The sequence below is a fragment of the Neolamprologus multifasciatus genome, chromosome 12, assembly GCF_963576455.1.
Source record: "Neolamprologus multifasciatus chromosome 12, fNeoMul1.2, whole genome shotgun sequence".
NCBI lineage: Eukaryota > Metazoa > Chordata > Actinopteri > Cichliformes > Cichlidae > Neolamprologus > Neolamprologus multifasciatus.
The window spans coordinates 4,887,955-4,905,903 of record NC_140450.1 but is presented as its reverse complement, the minus strand read 5'-3'; the positions used below and the strand labels follow the sequence as shown (position 1 = coordinate 4,905,903).

The 17,949-nt window shown below is 40.3% G+C and overlaps 2 protein-coding genes across 2 annotated transcripts; one reads left to right on the top strand and one right to left on the bottom strand.

The window, feature by feature from the left end:
* The first annotated feature begins 366 nt into the window (after nucleotides 1-366).
* On the top strand, nucleotides 367-6,785 carry LOC146506221 (derlin-3-like). The gene is made up of 7 exons (XM_085181176.1): nucleotides 367-901; nucleotides 2,772-2,837; nucleotides 2,924-2,997; nucleotides 3,100-3,193; nucleotides 4,184-4,379; nucleotides 4,526-4,616; nucleotides 6,056-6,785. Exons 1-7 carry the CDS (start codon nucleotides 773-775, stop codon nucleotides 6,156-6,158), a joined length of 753 nt encoding a protein of 250 aa, XP_085037302.1. The 5' UTR covers nucleotides 367-772; the 3' UTR covers nucleotides 6,159-6,785.
* A 3,027-nt stretch (nucleotides 6,786-9,812) lies between these two features.
* Nucleotides 9,813-17,526, bottom strand: smarcb1a (SWI/SNF related BAF chromatin remodeling complex subunit B1a). Its single transcript, XM_085181170.1, has 9 exons — nucleotides 17,369-17,526; nucleotides 15,342-15,453; nucleotides 14,729-14,858; nucleotides 13,894-14,031; nucleotides 13,136-13,263; nucleotides 12,884-13,050; nucleotides 12,613-12,803; nucleotides 10,873-11,004; nucleotides 9,813-10,276 (listed from the first exon to the last, which is right to left on the bottom strand). The coding sequence occupies exons 1-9, from the start codon at nucleotides 17,450-17,452 to the stop codon at nucleotides 10,237-10,239; spliced, it is 1,122 nt and encodes a 373-aa protein (XP_085037296.1). The 5' UTR covers nucleotides 17,453-17,526; the 3' UTR covers nucleotides 9,813-10,236.
* Between the last annotated feature and the right edge of the window lie 423 nt (nucleotides 17,527-17,949).

Sequence of the window (17,949 nt, the reverse complement as noted above, 5' to 3'; positions counted from 1 at the left end):
ATCTGTGAAAGACCGACCAAAAGTACAACAAACATTAGAAATTATGCTGGCAGGGTAGGGGAAGCCAAACTCTAATACTGTGTGTTTGCCAGGAATAAAGCATGATGTGAATTGCAGACCTCTGTGTCCAGTGCAAGTTTGTTGCACAACACAAAATGGCATTAAATTGTTCACTTGAGCTTTCCCTGATGGTCATGTATGCTTTTATATAAAGTTATTTAAAGTTAAAGACCAGAGCTCGACATTTCCAGGTAAAGTTATGGATTATGTGACACTTATTTAAGAATAAAAACAGATAAAAAGTTTTTATCTAAAATATTAAAATATACTGTAGATAAAACCAGAAATATAACTGAATCTTATTATAATATTGCAGACCTGTTTAAACTCTTTAACTTTAGTTTTTTTAATTGTAAAACTGGAAAATGTGCTTTGTAGAAGTCTTTAGAGAGATATTAGTGTCACACTTTCGGTTTAGATAACAGTCCCACATTATTCTCTTGTTAATATTACAATAATATTACAGGAATTCGTATAGCTGTTAACATAAACTTTAACTAACAAAATAAATATTAGATAAAATCTTAATAACATCACGACTCAAAGCAATTGTGTAAAAAAATTTTAAAATGCATTTTTGGTCTTCAAAGCGAAGACATTGTGCTAACGGTTTGCTGTGTTGTTGGAGTGGATGGTGTTAATTGATGAGTGGATGCGATTGTCAGGTGGTGGGAGGGGGCGTGGCCTGTGCTGTTCACTCGGGGAGTAAATCATGGCTGACAGTGAGGCAGGAGCAGCAGCAGCAGCAGGGATGGCTCACAGTTTCACTCAGGAGTATTTTCAGATCCCTGTGGTGACCCGAGCGTACACGACCGCCTGTGTCCTCACCACTGCTGCTGTGGTAAGAAACAAATCCTTCAACTTACAATCTGCCGATCAGACAGAGAGACAGAGACCTGTCCTCAAACTGTGCACATTAGAGATGTTGCCTTTTGTCATTCTTGGACTCTTACAACATTTTAACTGTGAGATTATGAGTCTTACTCAGGAGATCTAAGCACTTGCTACACTTTAAGTAAAAGTTATGAAAACACTTGAGTGGTAAAGTTAGTTAGTTACCTTTTAGCACACAAGTGTTGAATCTAGTTGTAGCCTCCTCATGTAGAAAGTGTCAGTGAGATCGTGGTTATATCTGAAGTACTTTGTTATTTATAATGATATGAAGTGACAGCAAGTCACGTGTAATAGAAAGTACCTGTAGTATCAGTTGATGTGTTACCACTGAACTTGGTAAATAATTTCAAAATGAAAGCAATAAAACTGTCATTTGAAAAGAAGTTTCACGCAGAGGAAAGGGGAAAATATTCAAAGGGAAAAGTTAGTTACAGTGAGGTGTGTGTGACACTGGATACTAAGGAAGGAGAGAAGGACTTGTGCTGATTGGCCAGGCAGAGAGATCGAGCTGGAAAGGATGTGCAGCAGATTAGGATGTGAGGGAAGAAACGAGTGTGATGAGAAGATGGAGGGGGCACTCTGGGGAGCTGATGAATGAAATAAGTAGAGGATTAGTAAGTGAGGTGTATCTATCTAGAGGATACACCGAACACCTGCGTGGCACTTCTTTTCAAACACAGTTTTATTGCTTTCATTTGGTCCAGATGACATACCTGTGCAGGTAAAGAGAGGGTGTCTAGGGGAAAAGGAAGTGGACTTTTTGACCAGAAATGTAGAAGAAGTTTACTGTTACTGATTTTCAAGAACGAAGGTGATCTGCAGAGCTGTAGTAACTATGAAGGATAAAGCTGATGAGCCACTGTGAAGATATGGGAAGGAGAGAGAAGCTAGGCTAAGGAGAGCGGAGACAATCAGCGAGTAGTAGTATGGCTACAGGCTGACAAAGAACATTACAGATGTAATGTTTGCGTCAAGAGTTTTTTTATGGAGCAGTATTGAGATGATAAGACTTTATTGATCCCACGACGGGGAAATTTTTTGCGTTACCTCAGCTCAGGTACAGATATAAGATAAGTCCAACCAATGACAGAATACATGTGTGTGGATGAGAGGAAGACTGGTGTAACAGTGAAGCTGCAAGGAGTAGAGCTAGTGAAGGTAGATGAGTTTAAACACCTGGGGTCAACGGATGGTGCACAAAAGAGGTTAAGAAGAGAGTGGAGACAGGGTGGAGTGGGTGAAAACAAGTGTGAGGGGTGATTTGTGAAAGAAGGATAGCAGCAAGAGTGAAAGGGAAGGTTTACAAGATGATAGTGAGACCTGATTTGATACGATATATGGTTTGGAGACAGTGGCACTGACCAAAAGACAGGTGGCAAAGCTGGACATGTGCAGAGCAGGGAGAGTGGATATGAAGATGAAGATGGAGCTGCCAGGAAAACGGGGGCACTACAGTAATGAATGATCTGTGGGTTTCGTGAAGTGGGACATGTGAGGGCAAGCGTGACAGAAGCAGATGCTATGGCTAGGATAGGATGGAGGAAGATGGTTGGTTGGGGCAACCCCTAAAAGGAGCAGCTGAAAGACCAGGTATAGAACAATTATCAACAGGTAAAAGAAGAGCAGCAAACATCTAAAAACTTTTCAACACACCTGCTGGTAAAATGCTGCCCCCTGGTGGTGATGAAGGTTTTATTTAGATTCTGCAGAAGGTAATAACAACAAGGACTTTTTAAGTGAACTTCCAGTTAGTTATAGCAAAATATCATACAAGCTACCCAGAATTAATTAATTTTAGGCTGTATTTTACTTTTTAGCAACTTGAGTTCATCAGCCCATTTCAGCTCTACTTTAACCCAGAGCTCATCATCAGGAGATACCAGGTACCATTTACCAACTATTTAACTGAAACTTTGAGTTAATTATGTCATATCGTCACTGTTACACTCCTCTTCCCTCTCTTTCTCAGATATGGCGCCTGATAACCAGCTTCCTGTTCTTCGGCTCTCTTGGATTTAGTTTTGTGTTCAACATCATCTTTCTGTATCTTTTTGCCAAACACTGAAAAAATATGAAAGTTTATCAAATTGAAGATCACATTATGGTGAAATCTGCAGAGCTGAGCAGACCTTAACTGAAAGTAAGCTATCGATACTGTCGGATGCTGGAGGAAGGCTGTTTTCGGGGCAGGACGGCGGACTTTGTTTTCATGTTCCTGTTTGGAGGGATCGTGATCACTGTATCCTTTAAGGTGTTTAGGCGAAGGATGAGTGATGGGTAAACAACCACAGCTATGGGATGGTATAAGATGAAGAAAATCTGGAATAAGATCCTTTGACTTTAAAAAGTGCTTTTTAGGTTCCTGGTCAAAACCAGCTAATTTAATCAGAGGATTAAAACCATGATAATGCTGTGAATGATGCTCAGTGATCTTTAACAGAATAGCCCACATGGAAGCATTTTTAATTTTAAAAAGCTCTCTTCTCTGTCACTAAAAGTCCCACTGTATGTCAACTTGTGTAATTTGCCTGGATTGCGTGGCATCCAAACTAGTTGTGAAATCCTGTTCCCAGATTTTCCACAGATAATTTAAGACTTATTTCCACTTTGATCAGAAATGTCCGTCAGAGACTTCTGCAGACGTCTGCAGGCTCCGAGCGTGTAAAGTCAGCCGCTGTACATAGAGTGCACCTCTTTTTGATGATGCGCAGCAGTTTGCTCAGATTCCAGGTTAATGATGCTGTTGTGAGTGGGTTTACCACAGACGTGTCTCTGGGTGGTTGTTAAACAGTTATTGTGCAGGTTTATGCAGTCGTGCTGTGTTTCATGGGGAGTTTAGGATTAATTCTGCTATAAACATGTAACATGGTTGGCTGGAATGACGGGAATGTCATAGTTTGGCTTTTATTGTGGAGGGTTTAGCATTCATTAAACAATAACATTGTCTCTACCTGCAGAGATGAGACGGAAAAACTTGTTTCTTCTTTTTGTTTAGTTTAATCAGCTACTGCGGGGTTATATTCCAGTTCTTTACACATCAGGGGTTTTATTTTAGATTTCTGAAGGCAGGAACATGCTGTCTGACTAACAGATGTATAAAACCCTGTTTCTTCAAATAAATAGCTTTCTCTCTTAAACTAAAGCTCCAACAGTTCAGGTTAGTTTGTCCTCTTAAACTTTGACTCTTGATGAATAGGTGAATGTTTTTATTTAACCTGAAGTCCCGCAGCTGTTCGGCCTGTTCGCCAACATCTTCTTCCTGGGTCAGGCCTTCATCATCATGCTGGTGTATGTGTGGAGTAGAAGACATCCGCTCATACGTATGAACTTCTTCGGCCTCCTGAACTTTCAGGCCCCGTTTCTTCCCTGGGTGCTCATGGGATTTTCATTGCTGCTCGGGAACTCCATTGTGGTCGACCTGCTTGGTATGAGACGACTCGACTCATTTAACACCAGTTAACATGAATGGTTGGCAAAAGACCAGCTGACTCAACCGATTAACTAATTCTTCCCCTTATCCGATCCAATAGTTTAGTTGAAATTCGGGCGTCTGACTTTATTCTCTCCTCAGGTATCAGTGTCGGTCACATGTACTATTTCCTTGAAGATGTGTTTCCAAACCAGCCGGGAGGAAGGAAGCTGCTGATGACTCCAGAACTTCTGTAAGAACCTGTGTTTATTCAGCTGAAGTCCAACATGTGGAAACTCTTTTCTTAGAGAGATGACCAGCCGAGGCACAGTCTGAAAACTCTGTCTCAATACTGGTTATACCACCTATACACCTTTTATATTTTGCTAGGAAAATGGGAAATTGGAGCAGCAATTTATTGAAACGTGCAAATATACATGGAAATGCAGCATATAAGCCAACAGTGTTTGTACAATTATAACAAGCTTGAAAGGCAGTGTTTGGAATGACCACATTTATTCTATGACAGTCTGAACTCTGTGGGGCAGCTCTCTTTTAATTTCTTTCAGTAGTCTTCAGGGATAGTTTTCCAGGCTTGTTGAAGGACATTCCTTCTGTTGTTCTCTGTCAAAATTATCCCACACTGCTTCAGTGTTGAGGTTCGGGTTCTCGGGAGGCCAAACCAAGACTGACAGTGCTCCATTATGTGTTTGTTTTTTATGTCCAGGGATGCTTATACTGCACTGGCTGTGTGTTTGGGTTCATTGCATACTAAAAAATGAGGCTGCTGCCAATCACATGCATTTTCAGATGGTATTGCATGGTGGATCAACATCCTACTTCTGAATTAATGATTCCATAACTATTGACAAAATTCCCCAACACCACTGTTTTACAGCCTGTTTTACAGTATCATGGCATCAGGCTGAAAATGCAGCCCAAGCCCTGACCGAGCCTCCACCATGTTTTACAGATGGATGTACACACACACACACACACACACACGGTGCAGTTCTTGTGTAGTTCGGCATACCTCAGACTTTCCTTCCTGTTTCCCATTCTCAAGAATTGCTTCTCCGATGAGGCTTCAGTGAACAGTAAATGATCAACTGAAGGATCAGATCTCTCAGGCCCCGTGTCAGGTCTTTGCTGTATTTTTTCCAGTTCCTTAAATACATGACTTTTAGGTACTGTTCACTTGTACAGTGTCCTCAGATTTTCTTTTTTTGTGGACACACTGTACACCATGCTGAGATGTGTTTTCAGCTCTTTGGGAATCATCTTGTTAGTGAACTCTGTTTTATGCCTCCAAAACTGCAACATTTTCAGTCACAGAGATGTGAACAAATGATGTGTTTTTGTAACAGACTGCTAGTAACAAAATGCCCAAAGATAACATTTACAATTGGTTCTTTGCTAAGTTGTTGGTTATATGTACACACAACATTGGTGCCTTAAGTTTTGTGCTTTTTTTATGCTTGAACAATTCAGCACGTCATTGTTAAGTAACTTAGCAAACCAAAGAGAAACCTTAAAATGGTCAGGTGGACTAGACAACAGCACTTTAAAAATAAAAGAACGTCTGCCTCCTTGGAATCCAAATATGAAGAAATGTGAGGTGACTCAAGAGTTTTGCACGGTACGGTATGAGGTGAAAATGAACACAAGCGTCGTTTTGTTCTCTCCTAACAGACGAGCCATGTTTGATCGGCCAGAGGACCCAGACTACCGTCCCCTCCCGGAGGAGCAGCAGCAGGGTGGAGCCCTGCAGCCGAATGGGGAGCAACACAACTGAGAGCCCAGAGAGCTGTGAAAAGTCAGACACAGACCGCCACAGGACTGTAAAGCTGTATAGACTGAATATTTAGCTTTGTTCAGCGTATTGTAACCACAGAGCTTTCATTTGCCTTAACAAGAAAAAAGGACCAGAAATGGAAGAACAAGCTGAAAACTTTTATGGATGGACATGGAGGGTCCACAGTTTGCTACACCAACAGCTTTACTCTGTACAAGTGCAGGTTTTATACTTCACAGCAAACTGGTTGAGATGACGAGCTCAGTCAGAGGGACGCTGTAATAAGGTCAACAGTAAGGAGACTGGTTAAATGCCACGATTGTTTGGACTTTTTCTTACACTGATGGCAACATATCGCGTTGTCATCAGTTAATATTTCACCTCAGTCTGCTCCACACATGATGCAGGAAAAGGAGAAATGAGCACAAATATAAAACAAGAGCAACTCCCCCCGAAGGGCGAAGGATATACTGAAACATTGTTTCATGAAGTTTTTATTCCAACATGCTGATGTCAGCCTGTTTTACAGTATCATGGCATCAGCTTGTTGTAGCATCATTGTGACGTTGCAAGCGTCATGTTGAAAAAATAAAAAGCCTGTTGCACAGCTCTCTCCGTGCCCTTTCATATGATATATTACTCGATATGGTTTCTCCTCAGCTCGCATTGTTATTGGTATCTACTATCACACAAAATTTGAAAATTATATGATGAACACGAGACTTATAACAAACACATGGAACCGATTACAAAAAAAAAAGCAGGAAAAACTCTGTTACAATACTGCAAATAAATTAGGAGAATGCCAATAATTCAATAATTAATAAGTTTGTTTTTGTTATTTTACCAATAAATACCAATTCAGTGAATTTCTGATCTTGGCTTTATTCTTTTTATAGTTGGGAAAGCTGATTTTGAGTCCAGCTTACGCCACAAACACGTTTAATGACAACATCTCTTACCGATGTCCAGTCTTTATTGGAAAAAAGGCTCCAAAACAAAGGAAAAACTGTAAAACTTTAAACAAAGCCAAAAGTTAAAAATCTATGCACTCTTTCATATTTTCCAAAGCCGTTCAGTTGGCCGGATTGGCGTCTTTGACAGTTAGATTCTGTTCCCCAGTCCTTATGTTTGACAGCCCTTTAGCAGGCTGGTTCTGGCCCCTGTCAAATCTGTAATTTGAACTGTGAAGCATCTTGATTTTGACCTCCTGCTTTCGTTTTATTAAGCAGATGTGTAATCTCAGGTGAGGACGAAGTGAAAGGAGCAGGACTGACCCGTAACTCTGCTTTTCTGCTGCTGCCTGACTGAACTGCCGACGGCCTGAAAGCCGCCTGCACACGCTGCACTTTCACCCACCGCCTTTGTGACTGAAACACTGGGAACAAAATGGAAACTGCTTAGCACAACAACAAGCCTCAGTGGGACCCCGACAACAAAACAAGCACTTTATCATCTTGTGCAACAGTGCTGCTCTTAAGTTTCAAGTCAGAACTGGGGTCAGACTGTTTTTTGGTTTGAATTTTGTGTTTACAGTAGGGTTTTTTTTTTTAAAGCTTTCCACATGAAAGGACATTTGGAGAATAATTCATAAATCTCCAAATTAATTTTTTGAAATTTAATTTTATGGGGTTTTTTGGATAGAAACTCCAAACATTAGTTTTTAACCCTTTAAAACCGGTCAGAGCGGGAACGCGGTAGCACTGCAACCACGTAAGCTAGCACCATAATTTTTTTTGCATATGAAACCGGAGGAGTTGTACTTACATCTTAAGCCATCAGCTTGTCCTCGGTCACAGTTTCCTTCCACATATAGCTTTGCAAAAACTGCATAAAAAGCACTTGCAGCAACAAAAACATAATATTCCAGAAACACGCTTTGCCGATCCGATCAGCTGTTCATAACACTTCCTACTTGGAATAGACATCAGTGCGAACCGCCATGACCTGCCCGAAACTGGAAGTGACGTCATTTCCGAGAAAATGTAGTTTTTTACCACCAGGGCCTCATGAGCCTATACTGGTGTTTTTAAAAGTTATCTTTGACTTTATGACTTTGTGTCATTTCTGGGATGCTTAGGACTCATATTGCACTGCTGGAAATAGTTTATTTTGATGCATATGCTGCTTTTTTGAAAAATTGCATTATAATATTTATATTCGTTTTTCCTGCAGGATATAAAAATTGGTGTATTTCAAAAATAAAACTATGAACAGTGTTGGGGAGTAACGGAATACATGTACCGCCGTTACGTATTTAAAATACAAAATATGAGTAACTGTATTCCGTTACAGTTACCGTTTAAAAAGGTGGTATTTAGAATACAGTTACTTTGTTGAAATAAATGGATTACACGGCGGTACGTTCCTGTTTCATATTGTCGCGGGTCAGGCCTGTTTGGGTTTTGTTTGACAGCTATGTTCTGTTGTTCCAGGCGGCAGCGTTGCGGTTGCCATGGTTACAGGGTGTAAAGTACAAGTTGTTATGGAGCAAAAACAGGAGCTGGAAGCATGTAAATATAATAATAACCACTGCAGCCAAGAAGAGTGCCTGATGAGCCCAGTTGTAAGTAAGCTATTAAAACTCGACTGTACGCTTTGTTCGTGTTTTCCTCCGAAACAATAAGTTCCGTTCTCTCTGTCTCTCGCAAGCAGAGTTGACCCAGAACAAAAAAGTAAAGCTATTTTTCGGCTAGGAGCCCGACAAGGAACCATAATAGTCAGAGGTCCCTTTACTACGGTTCGGAGCCGCGGAAATTCAGTAATAGTAATAAATAACACAGCAATAGTACATTCACGTAGTTGTAAAATGCATGATAATATGTTAAGTAATCCAAAGTATTCAGAATACGTTACTCTCATTGAGTAACATAACGGAATACGTTACAGAATACATTTTAGGGCATGTATTCTGTAATCTGTAATGGAATACATTTTAAAAGTAACCTTCCCAACACTGACTATGAAGACACTCAAAATAAATTTCCTGTGGTGGGAAACTATTTTGTGCAACTTTTTTGTATTTACAGTTTTGAGGGATAAGCCGCTTAAATTTCTCTAACTAGAAATATATGTTAAAAAAATAAAAACGATTTTCAATTTTTTTGTAGCTTATTGCACTTTTTTGCAATTTATGTAATTACTATGCACTTAATGCAGACATATTATTATAATTTAGGCTGTAATGGTTGTATTGTTGTATAGCAACTTGCCCAAAAATGGCTCTACAACATGTAAAAATATAATATAAGCTCTGGCGGACTTGGTTCTATGGTAGGTCTTAAAGGGTTGACTGGAAAACATTTGAGCTACAGTCAATTTGAACTGATTCATAGGGATTTTTTTAGGAATTCTTTTTTTTTTTTTTTTTTTGGGGGGGGCCTCCTTTCGGCTCCTTTTACCCCTGAAACTCTCCAACAGAGAGCATGCAGGACCCACAGAGCCACAATAAAGACATAAATAAGAAGCATGTTGACTTTTTAAGAAGCTGTAATGATCCTTTAAATGATCGCTTGCTCCATCTTTTTAAGGAGACTCAATTAAAGCTGATGGCTGGGAAATTTCACTCTTTATGTAAACCTACAACAAAATAACTTGATTTAATAGCAATAACAGCAGCAAACTCACTGATAAACTAAACAGAATACCAAGTGCTTTATTGTTTTTTGTCTTTTTATTACTATTTTTTAAGAATTATTAAAATGTACAAAAAAAGACAACAAACACAACATAATATATTATCTGAGACTGGTGGGGTGTGTGTTTCCCTCCCTCTGTGGTCAGGTAAAGACAGTCAGTGGTCAAAGTGAGAGAGCAGCTTCTCCACGCTGAGTGTCAAAGGGAAACACAAAGGAGGCGGATTTCCTACCAGGGTCTTTGCCAAACTGAACAGAATATCAATATTAATCATAAAAAATAACAACAACATGGGGAACAGCTGACGGAGGTCCAGGCAGAGCAGGAAAACCCTCCATCCTGTGATGGAGGAGCTTCTTCACGCCGATGTTGCAAACCGAGATGATGTCATACCGCAATGGTGTGAGCGCTGTTCCAGTAGGGGGCACCAGTGCTGCTTTGTTTACCACGCAGGAGCCGTGTTCGCGAGTCGCCTCATTCGCCTGTGCAGCAAAGAAGAACAGAGCATCAGTGGAGGCATCCAAAAAGGTTTTTTGTTTAATCCACATTTCTATTTCTCAAAACAGAGAAATAAAATATTCACATTTAGAATAATTTGGCTGAAATTCAACCATCGGTGAAAAGTTTTTCAAGCAAGACACTCAAAGACAAACGTGAGGGTTAAAGCGACCTTGTATACATGTAAGAAACCACCATTAAAAGCTGGGACCGTTAACGGCTGCAAGATATTCTTAACAAGTTAAAATGTAAAAAATAAATAAATAAATACTAGCATTTAAGGTTTGTTTTAATGGAAAAACTACGCTCAACATCAGGACTTCTGATTCCTCTCTGGATCATTTGGTGTTTTGGTTTAATCCCTGAGGTGTTTTTTTCAGGCTGCTGCTGGCCAACGTCAGCCTGCATGATAACAGGGACAGAATCCAAACTATCGGATGTAGTGATGTCTCGTTTTCAGTTGATGAGGTTGGATCATTCATCCACGTTCTGGAGTTTATTTGATTCAGTTTATCAGCCGACTCCTTTTTTTTCTCTCCAGCTAATCAAATAATGATTTAAAATAACAGGCCACACCCACCTTGTGTTTCTGTCCTGGTCTCTGATCTTCTTCTCCATCTCTGCGTCTGTCAGCGTCTCCAGCAGGGGGCACCACTGGTCAGCATCACCTGTGTTTCTGATTGCTATCTCCACCGTGGGCAGAGGGTTTTCACTGCAAAAGAAAAACCAACAGACTTTAATTCAGTTTCCTTTACTACAACGACCGCTTCCTGCTGCAGCTCAGTCTGTGATGTCATTGAGTTTAAATGTTTTCCAGTCATGAGGTTCAAAGTCGAGTACTGGACACAGTTTCCGTTACACCAACTAAATACAGTTTTCTGCAGCTATGATGTTTGTCATGTTTTTGATCATGAAACAAATAACATTCCTGACTTTGCAGATATTTTAAAAACATCACAAGAAGTCGAAAACTGATGTAGAAACAAGCGTGAGAAGATGAGGCACCGAAACGGCCTGAACTCGTGTTTTTGTAACTGTTGACCGCCGTCGTGAGCAAACGCTGGCAGAAGCAGCTCGTTACCACACTCCCCGATGCTGAACTCTGTTCAGTGTGACTCTTCTTTGCACTGAAAACACTTCATCAATCACTCTTCGTTGCCATGAAAAAAGCAGCAAAACAAACGGTCCTAAAGTAGTTCTTCCACAGCTGAAGTCCAGCTGTGACAGAGATCAGCGCTGCCGTCTGGGTTTCAAACATTTCATCACTTCTCGTCTGACGGCAGCAGACAGGCGGCGACATTTCAGCCGAGGGCAGAGGAAACGCACCCACCCAATGAGACCCGAATCCAAAACCCTTCCACTTCTGACCGGTCAAAGGTCGCAGCCAGATGGCCACTGCACCAACAGCAAACACACACCCAAAAATTTCAACACTATCTGCTGCTCGGGGTTTCTGCAAGTTCAGAGTTTAACTTTCAAATATCAGAAAATAAATGTAATACTTGTAAAGATGATAACTCATGAAATCACCCAAACTCATCCAGTAAGTGCACATCAGTTTCCTAGCATTCAACTGCACGAAATAACACTGTTGAAAGGGTACGCATACATTTTGGCTACGAGCTGCAGGCAGCCTGGATACCATATTATCAAGAAAGTCCTCAATTTCACGTGTCAGTGTTTGGGGAATTTTGTTCACTGCTCCTCTGGATTTAAGGGAATTTAACTGTCAGGAGGTCATAAAATGACACTGCAGCCTATAACACAGTATAACATCATGTTATTGTTTTTCACATAAATTGTATTAAATGACATACCAATTAGATTTTGAAGGAAAGGTGCCGTTTTATCAGCTCATTATAGTCTTTTCAGCTTTATATTATGTTTTCTGCACATTTCCACCTCTATATTTTTTATCCTCTGACTTAACTACAGCAGCTTTGCATGAGTCACATACTGACTCAGTCACAGGGGATACTTATACATACATTAATATGATATACTTATACATACATACTTATACAGGGTTCTGTAAGTAATTAATAAGTAAATAAAGACATATCCTTATCTCCTGAACTGGATTGAAATCATCTTTAAATCCAAGTCGGGTGAATTGGCGTTTACAACATTTAGCTTTCAATGAAGGCTCTGTGATGCCACGCCTCACATCCTCAGCTCATGGATGCGTAATGTTCAGCAGATTAAAATCATTTTATCAAACTATTAGACAGATATTTATTAAATACCAAAACTAGTTATTTCTTAAACAAATCTTCTGTTGCTTTCTCGCCTTGCTTAGACTGCCTCTGTGATCGCGTACCTGAAGGCGTACGTCCTCTGGTGCCAGCTCAGCTGACCGCGGATGCTGTAGGCGATGGTAGTGACGAACTCCCCGCCGAGGCCGAGCTCAGAGCAAAGCTTCAGGGCAAACTTCTCTGGAGAGTTCTCCCTCTCAGACATGTCCCACTCAAACTGGTCCACCAGAGAGATGTTCCCAACGTGGATGTTAAGCTGGAACAAGAGAAGAAGACTGGGTAAACTTTTCTGTGCTACAGGTATGAACGTGTCCGTTTACGTGGAGTGAGCGTCACCTTGATTATCACCCTCTGGTCCGTCTGGTCCTCCAAGAGGCTGTCTGTGGGATAAGACTCGATCTGCTGTCGGATGGCGGAGGCGATGGCGGGGACGAAGGCCAGCGGGTTGAGGTCCAAGTCGTCACACAGGATCTCAGCGAACATCTCGGGTGAAATGAGCTTCTCTGTAAATTCCAGGAAAGGAGAACAAGTTTATAGTCTTGTGCTGACTTACTAAATTTCCAAGCTGAGAGGATGTGGTGACGTTACCGTTCATATTCCAGGTGAACGCATCCCTGAGCTTCTGCCCCTCAATCTCCATGTCCAGGCGGATCGGAACGAGCACTTCGGACTGAGTGGCGTTTTCATGGATCACTGCTGGATCGTGGTCATCAAAGCTGGGAAAGAACCACCCCAAGAAATAAGAAATTATAACCAAAAAAAAATAAAAATCAACAGTTAAATATCCGGATGGTCTGAAAGATATAAATGATAGAATTTATTTTATTTTTAAACATAAAACTTTTATCTGTAAGTTAGTCTTTGCTCTAAAATTTAGTTCGTTAGATCTGCTTCTGTGTGCAACGACATCAAGCACTGAAGATGCAAATTCAATATTATTAGAAATTATTCATAACAGATATTAAAATAAACTTTTTCATTAAATATAACAAAACCTTAAACAGAAAAATCACCCTTCTTATCTTTTTCATCAATCGGCACAAGTCAAATGTACCAGAAATAAAAAGAAATGCATGTTTTCACATTATTGGAAATACATCATTTAAAATCTGTTTTAATCTGTCTCACAATTATTTGTGTTTATTTATGTTCCTTTTTAAATGACCTGTATTTGACAGATACAATCAAAGATATTAAGAAGGAATCCCATTATTATTATTATTAAAACGTAGAAACTTTAGCCAGAGATCGACAGTATAACATCTTCTACTGGAGAGAATGTGTGTTGACTTTCGTGCACTGCAACACTAAATGCTCTCCAGTCTCTCCAACAGCTCGATGCTCACCACAGGGGGAAGGTCCTCTTCTTGTCCCGGCCCAGTCGGCTGCGGTTGATGGTGGTGGAGCAGGGCACGGCGTCCAGATGATGGGAACTGTTGGGTAGCGTGGGAACCCACTGACTGTTCCTCTTTGCCTTCTGTTCCCTGGCGGGAGACAAACACAGAGAGATTAGGATCTAAAGTAAATAAAGTGCGATGTTATGTATTTAATGGAGTCTCTGGAATTGACTCCTATCCGGGAGGCCTGGAAAGGGTTAGCCTAAATGGAGCTTTAGGACTCGACTGTCCTTGAGGCCTTTTGGCAGACAAAACAAATGACAGCTCTAGCTCCTTGTTGACTTTTCTTATCTGCAGGGTTGAGGCAGGAGGAGGTGTATGAAACTCTGTAAGAGCACAGCTTCACAAGTGGATCAGCATACCAGGTGCAGCACATCTTTATTAAAACGCAGCAAAAACCAGTGAAAAAGCTAATATGACAGAAGTGCCAGCACTTCCTCTAACAGCCACTTTAGGATGGCTTCAAAAGTGAGTCAGTCAAAGGAATATCATGTTAAAAGAATAAGCTAGCATGTTTACAGCCAGTGTTCTTGGTCTCTCCGGATAGTTTCACTCTCCTCTCCTCTTTTAATGCAATTGTTTGTCGTTTCCTTAATAGATATTAAGGTGTTATTTACGCATTTATGTATTTATGTCCACACGATTCACCCAAAACATAATCTATATTTGTGTGTTATTATCTACATGACTGAAAACAGATCTCTCATCTCTAACAAATAAATAATTAAAATTATAATGACACACAGTAGGGGATGTTTGTAAATTTTATAAGTAATGGGGGTACCTGAGGTAGGCGGGGGGCTCAGTGCTGATAGAAACCGCTTTGTACTTTTCGTCATTTCCTTCAAGTATCTCCTCGACCTCAGAAGCCTTCAGCAGGGTCACGCTGGTGGCCAGCTGAGTGTAGCCATGATCTGAATGAGAAGAAAGAGGTCGTTCAAATCAACAAAGCAGCAGCAGCCAATGGACTGAAGGTGAGATTGAGCGGAACAAATAAAACAAAGTGTCAGATTACATAACCTTCACCACATCTGTAAATAAAAAAAGATTAAAATCTGTAATTCTGCAAAAGCAAACAGATGAACATGAAGACTTCTGACATTTAAATGAGGTATTGTTGGAAAACTGTCACCATCAAGGTACTGGTCCTGTCATAAATCCTTTTGTGGGCAAAATCACGTTCAATGCAAGAAAGATTAAATGACATAAGTGTCACTTTATTTCAGTGTAGACAAATTATGAGTGCTGTGAGAATAAAATAAAATGTAAGCAGAATTTCAGCTTGGTTGACTCAGACTGTTTGTGTTCTACCTCTTCAGTGCCCCCTGCTGGACTGCAAGCAATTTCTGTATAATCTGGAAAGACCCTCAGAGGCAACCGAGCTTTTCTCTACTGACCGTGTGATGACTCCACGATTTTCTTTCGTTCTTCTACCGACGCCAGTTTTCTCCATAATGACGGGTACCTTTTATACAGGGAGCCTCTAAACATGCGAAGGTAGTTTCCCACCTGGACAAACAAAGACACGGACAAGGAGATCATGAAAAGAATCTCAATAACAAGTTCTCACATTTAATTTCTTACTATAAAAAAATATAGTTTTTTTGTATTGTAGTGTATTTTGTATATTTTATACTTTTTATGGGGAATATATTCCATATAGGTGTCTTCGGGTTGTTCATATGCCAGAGTAAAGCCAAACCAAAAGAGATTCAGGCCTCATTATTGCTCAACAGTGCAAAAGTAAATATAGCAGCAGGAAATGGACTGTTTCGATTTATTCTCTAACCAGAAACCACAGGTGGAAATAATGATGCTCTCTCACTCTGCATAACACTGAGGTGTATATGTATGTTACTGGGATTTGTAATGGCATGCTTCCTACTTGTACAGATGTTTTTATTTTTATTTTTTATAAACAGGAATTGGCTCATGTCTGTGTGCCAGAACCTAAAAGGAAGTGTAAAACACAGGAAGGCAGCAATATGGTGATATAAGATATTGACAACTAATACACGTTTTGCATTCAAATAATTTAAAACCACTGTTAAATTAACCAACAATATGTTGGTTAATGGCTAACAAAGGAATAGATAACAGAGACTGTCTTGATGCATGCTCAATCATCCAGGTAAGTAGATCCCAAAAGGTTGATTCTGTTCAACTGGATGTAGCGTTTTCAGTGGGAGAAACATTTCGTCACTCACCTCACAGCCCATTTGTGATTCAGTGGGCTGATTTTAGTTATTGTGCAAATGTGCTGTTTATACGTTTGGTGAAACCTGCAGTCAGCTGAGACTGAAGAAGTCACTTGGATGAGTGACGAACCATTTCTCCAACTAAAAACACTACGTCCAGATGATCAGAATCAACCCTTTGAGACATAACAGAGACAGTATTCGTTTGATAAACACAATTTTTTTTCAGCAACAGATTCCTTCAACCTCGCTGTCTGAGGGAACGTTACAGGAGGTCATTCCTTCCTGCTGCTAACAGACATATGACAACTCAATTTCCCTCTGGGATTAATAAAGTCTCTGATTCTCATTGTGAAATGCAATCATTAAATGAAATGACAGCCCCATTCTGTCATTTTAGTCCCCAAACTGGCATGATCCCTAAATATGTAAATATTAAATTCAATCAGGACTGTTGATTGACTGACAATTAGTAGTTACACCATTTCTCTGGATATTTTTTTGTCATTTATGCCCTCCATTTGTGCCGGGAAAACAAATATGCATTATCAACAGCTGCTTTTTTCAGCCTACAATGTGCATGTTAAAAACACGTTTTTAAAGGCCAGTGAAGTGCTGCTTGTTTCATGAATGCAGAAAACTCTTAAGCTTCCAGAACAAACTTGCAACTGTTCATGAAGATGTTTCTAGCTAAAAGCTGGAAAGGTAGGATGTAGGAAAGTACTGGAAAACACCTGCCCTGCCAACAATGAGTACTACAATTTTACAACGGTGCGACGTTCATTTAAGCTACGTAACTCCGAACAGACCAACCAACCCGTAAGAACACTGAAGTGCCAGGTGATACACCATCTTGAATTACAGACCCAGAAACGACACAAATCGAGTAAAATGACCTCTTTTGTTATATTAAACACCGCTAACTACCCAGCTGATTACTAGCAGTTCAGGAGCAGAAACCGAGCAAACATCCGGGTGCAAGTTTTCAAGTCAAATGTCAATCTGAAACACCAGAACATAGGTGGACTTTTTTCCCCGGTGGTAAGGTTCTAAAATTATTTAGCAACACATCTGAAATCAATGAATGAGCTTCAGCGCTACTGACGTCGTTAGCTAAACTATGCTAGGCTAAGCTAACAGATTAGTCACCAGATTAAACGAGGCATTATCCGTTCAAACACGTAAATATTTACAGCAACAGACTGTCGAATACGTTAAATACTGACCTCCGATCCGATCATGTAATAGTCTCCATCCTCCTCGAGCTGAAATTTTACCGGTTTTTGTCCAAACGTTTTGCTCAGCGCCATACTGAAATAACAAAGCTCTGTGCCACTGCGCAGGCGCACGTGACGACGAGCTCGTTCTGTCCCAGTTAGATGACGTAGAACATATGCGTCGAGCAGCCTATTTGAATTTTTTTATGTTTAGTGAGACGGTTTAAACAGCTCTGTTTATGTGTCACCGCATCGCAAATCATCCCAAAAACACAAAAATAAATGAAATAATATTTTCCGTTGACATGCTATGAAAATGCTACATTTTACAAAAGAACACCCTAAATATGACCATGCTAATAATCATACCTCCTGTATCTTACACAGGATTTCATGTTTAGCATTTTTGAGTGTGTTAAACAGCTTTATGACATCAGTCCATGATTTCCAGTTTGAGGTGACACATGTAGAAAGCACTCAGGTGCATCTCAACAAAGAGGACACAAACGCCTCATACTAGCTGTCAGCATGGTGGTGGAGGGCTAATGACTTAGGCTAGTTTTGCTACCACGGGCCCGGCGCCCCTTACA

Coding starts and splice junctions, on each gene's coding strand:
- LOC146506221 (XM_085181176.1), top strand. CDS start 773: ATGGCTGACAGTGAGGCAGGAGCAGCAGCAGCAGCAGGGATGGCTCAC. Junction 4,380..4,525: donor CATTGTGGTCGACCTGCTTG/GTATGAGACGAC, acceptor TTCTCTCCTCAG/GTATCAGTGTCGGTCACATG. Junction 4,617..6,055: donor CTGATGACTCCAGAACTTCT/GTAAGAACCTGT, acceptor CTCTCCTAACAG/ACGAGCCATGTTTGATCGGC.
- smarcb1a (XM_085181170.1), bottom strand. CDS start 17,452: ATGGCGCTGAGCAAAACGTTTGGACAAAAACCGGTAAAATTTCAGCTC. Junction 13,264..13,893: donor AAGAGGACCTTCCCCCTGTG/GTGAGCATCGAG, acceptor GTTCTTTCCCAG/CTTTGATGACCACGATCCAG. Junction 11,005..12,612: donor CAGAGGACGTACGCCTTCAG/GTACGCGATCAC, acceptor TTTCTTTTGCAG/TGAAAACCCTCTGCCCACGG.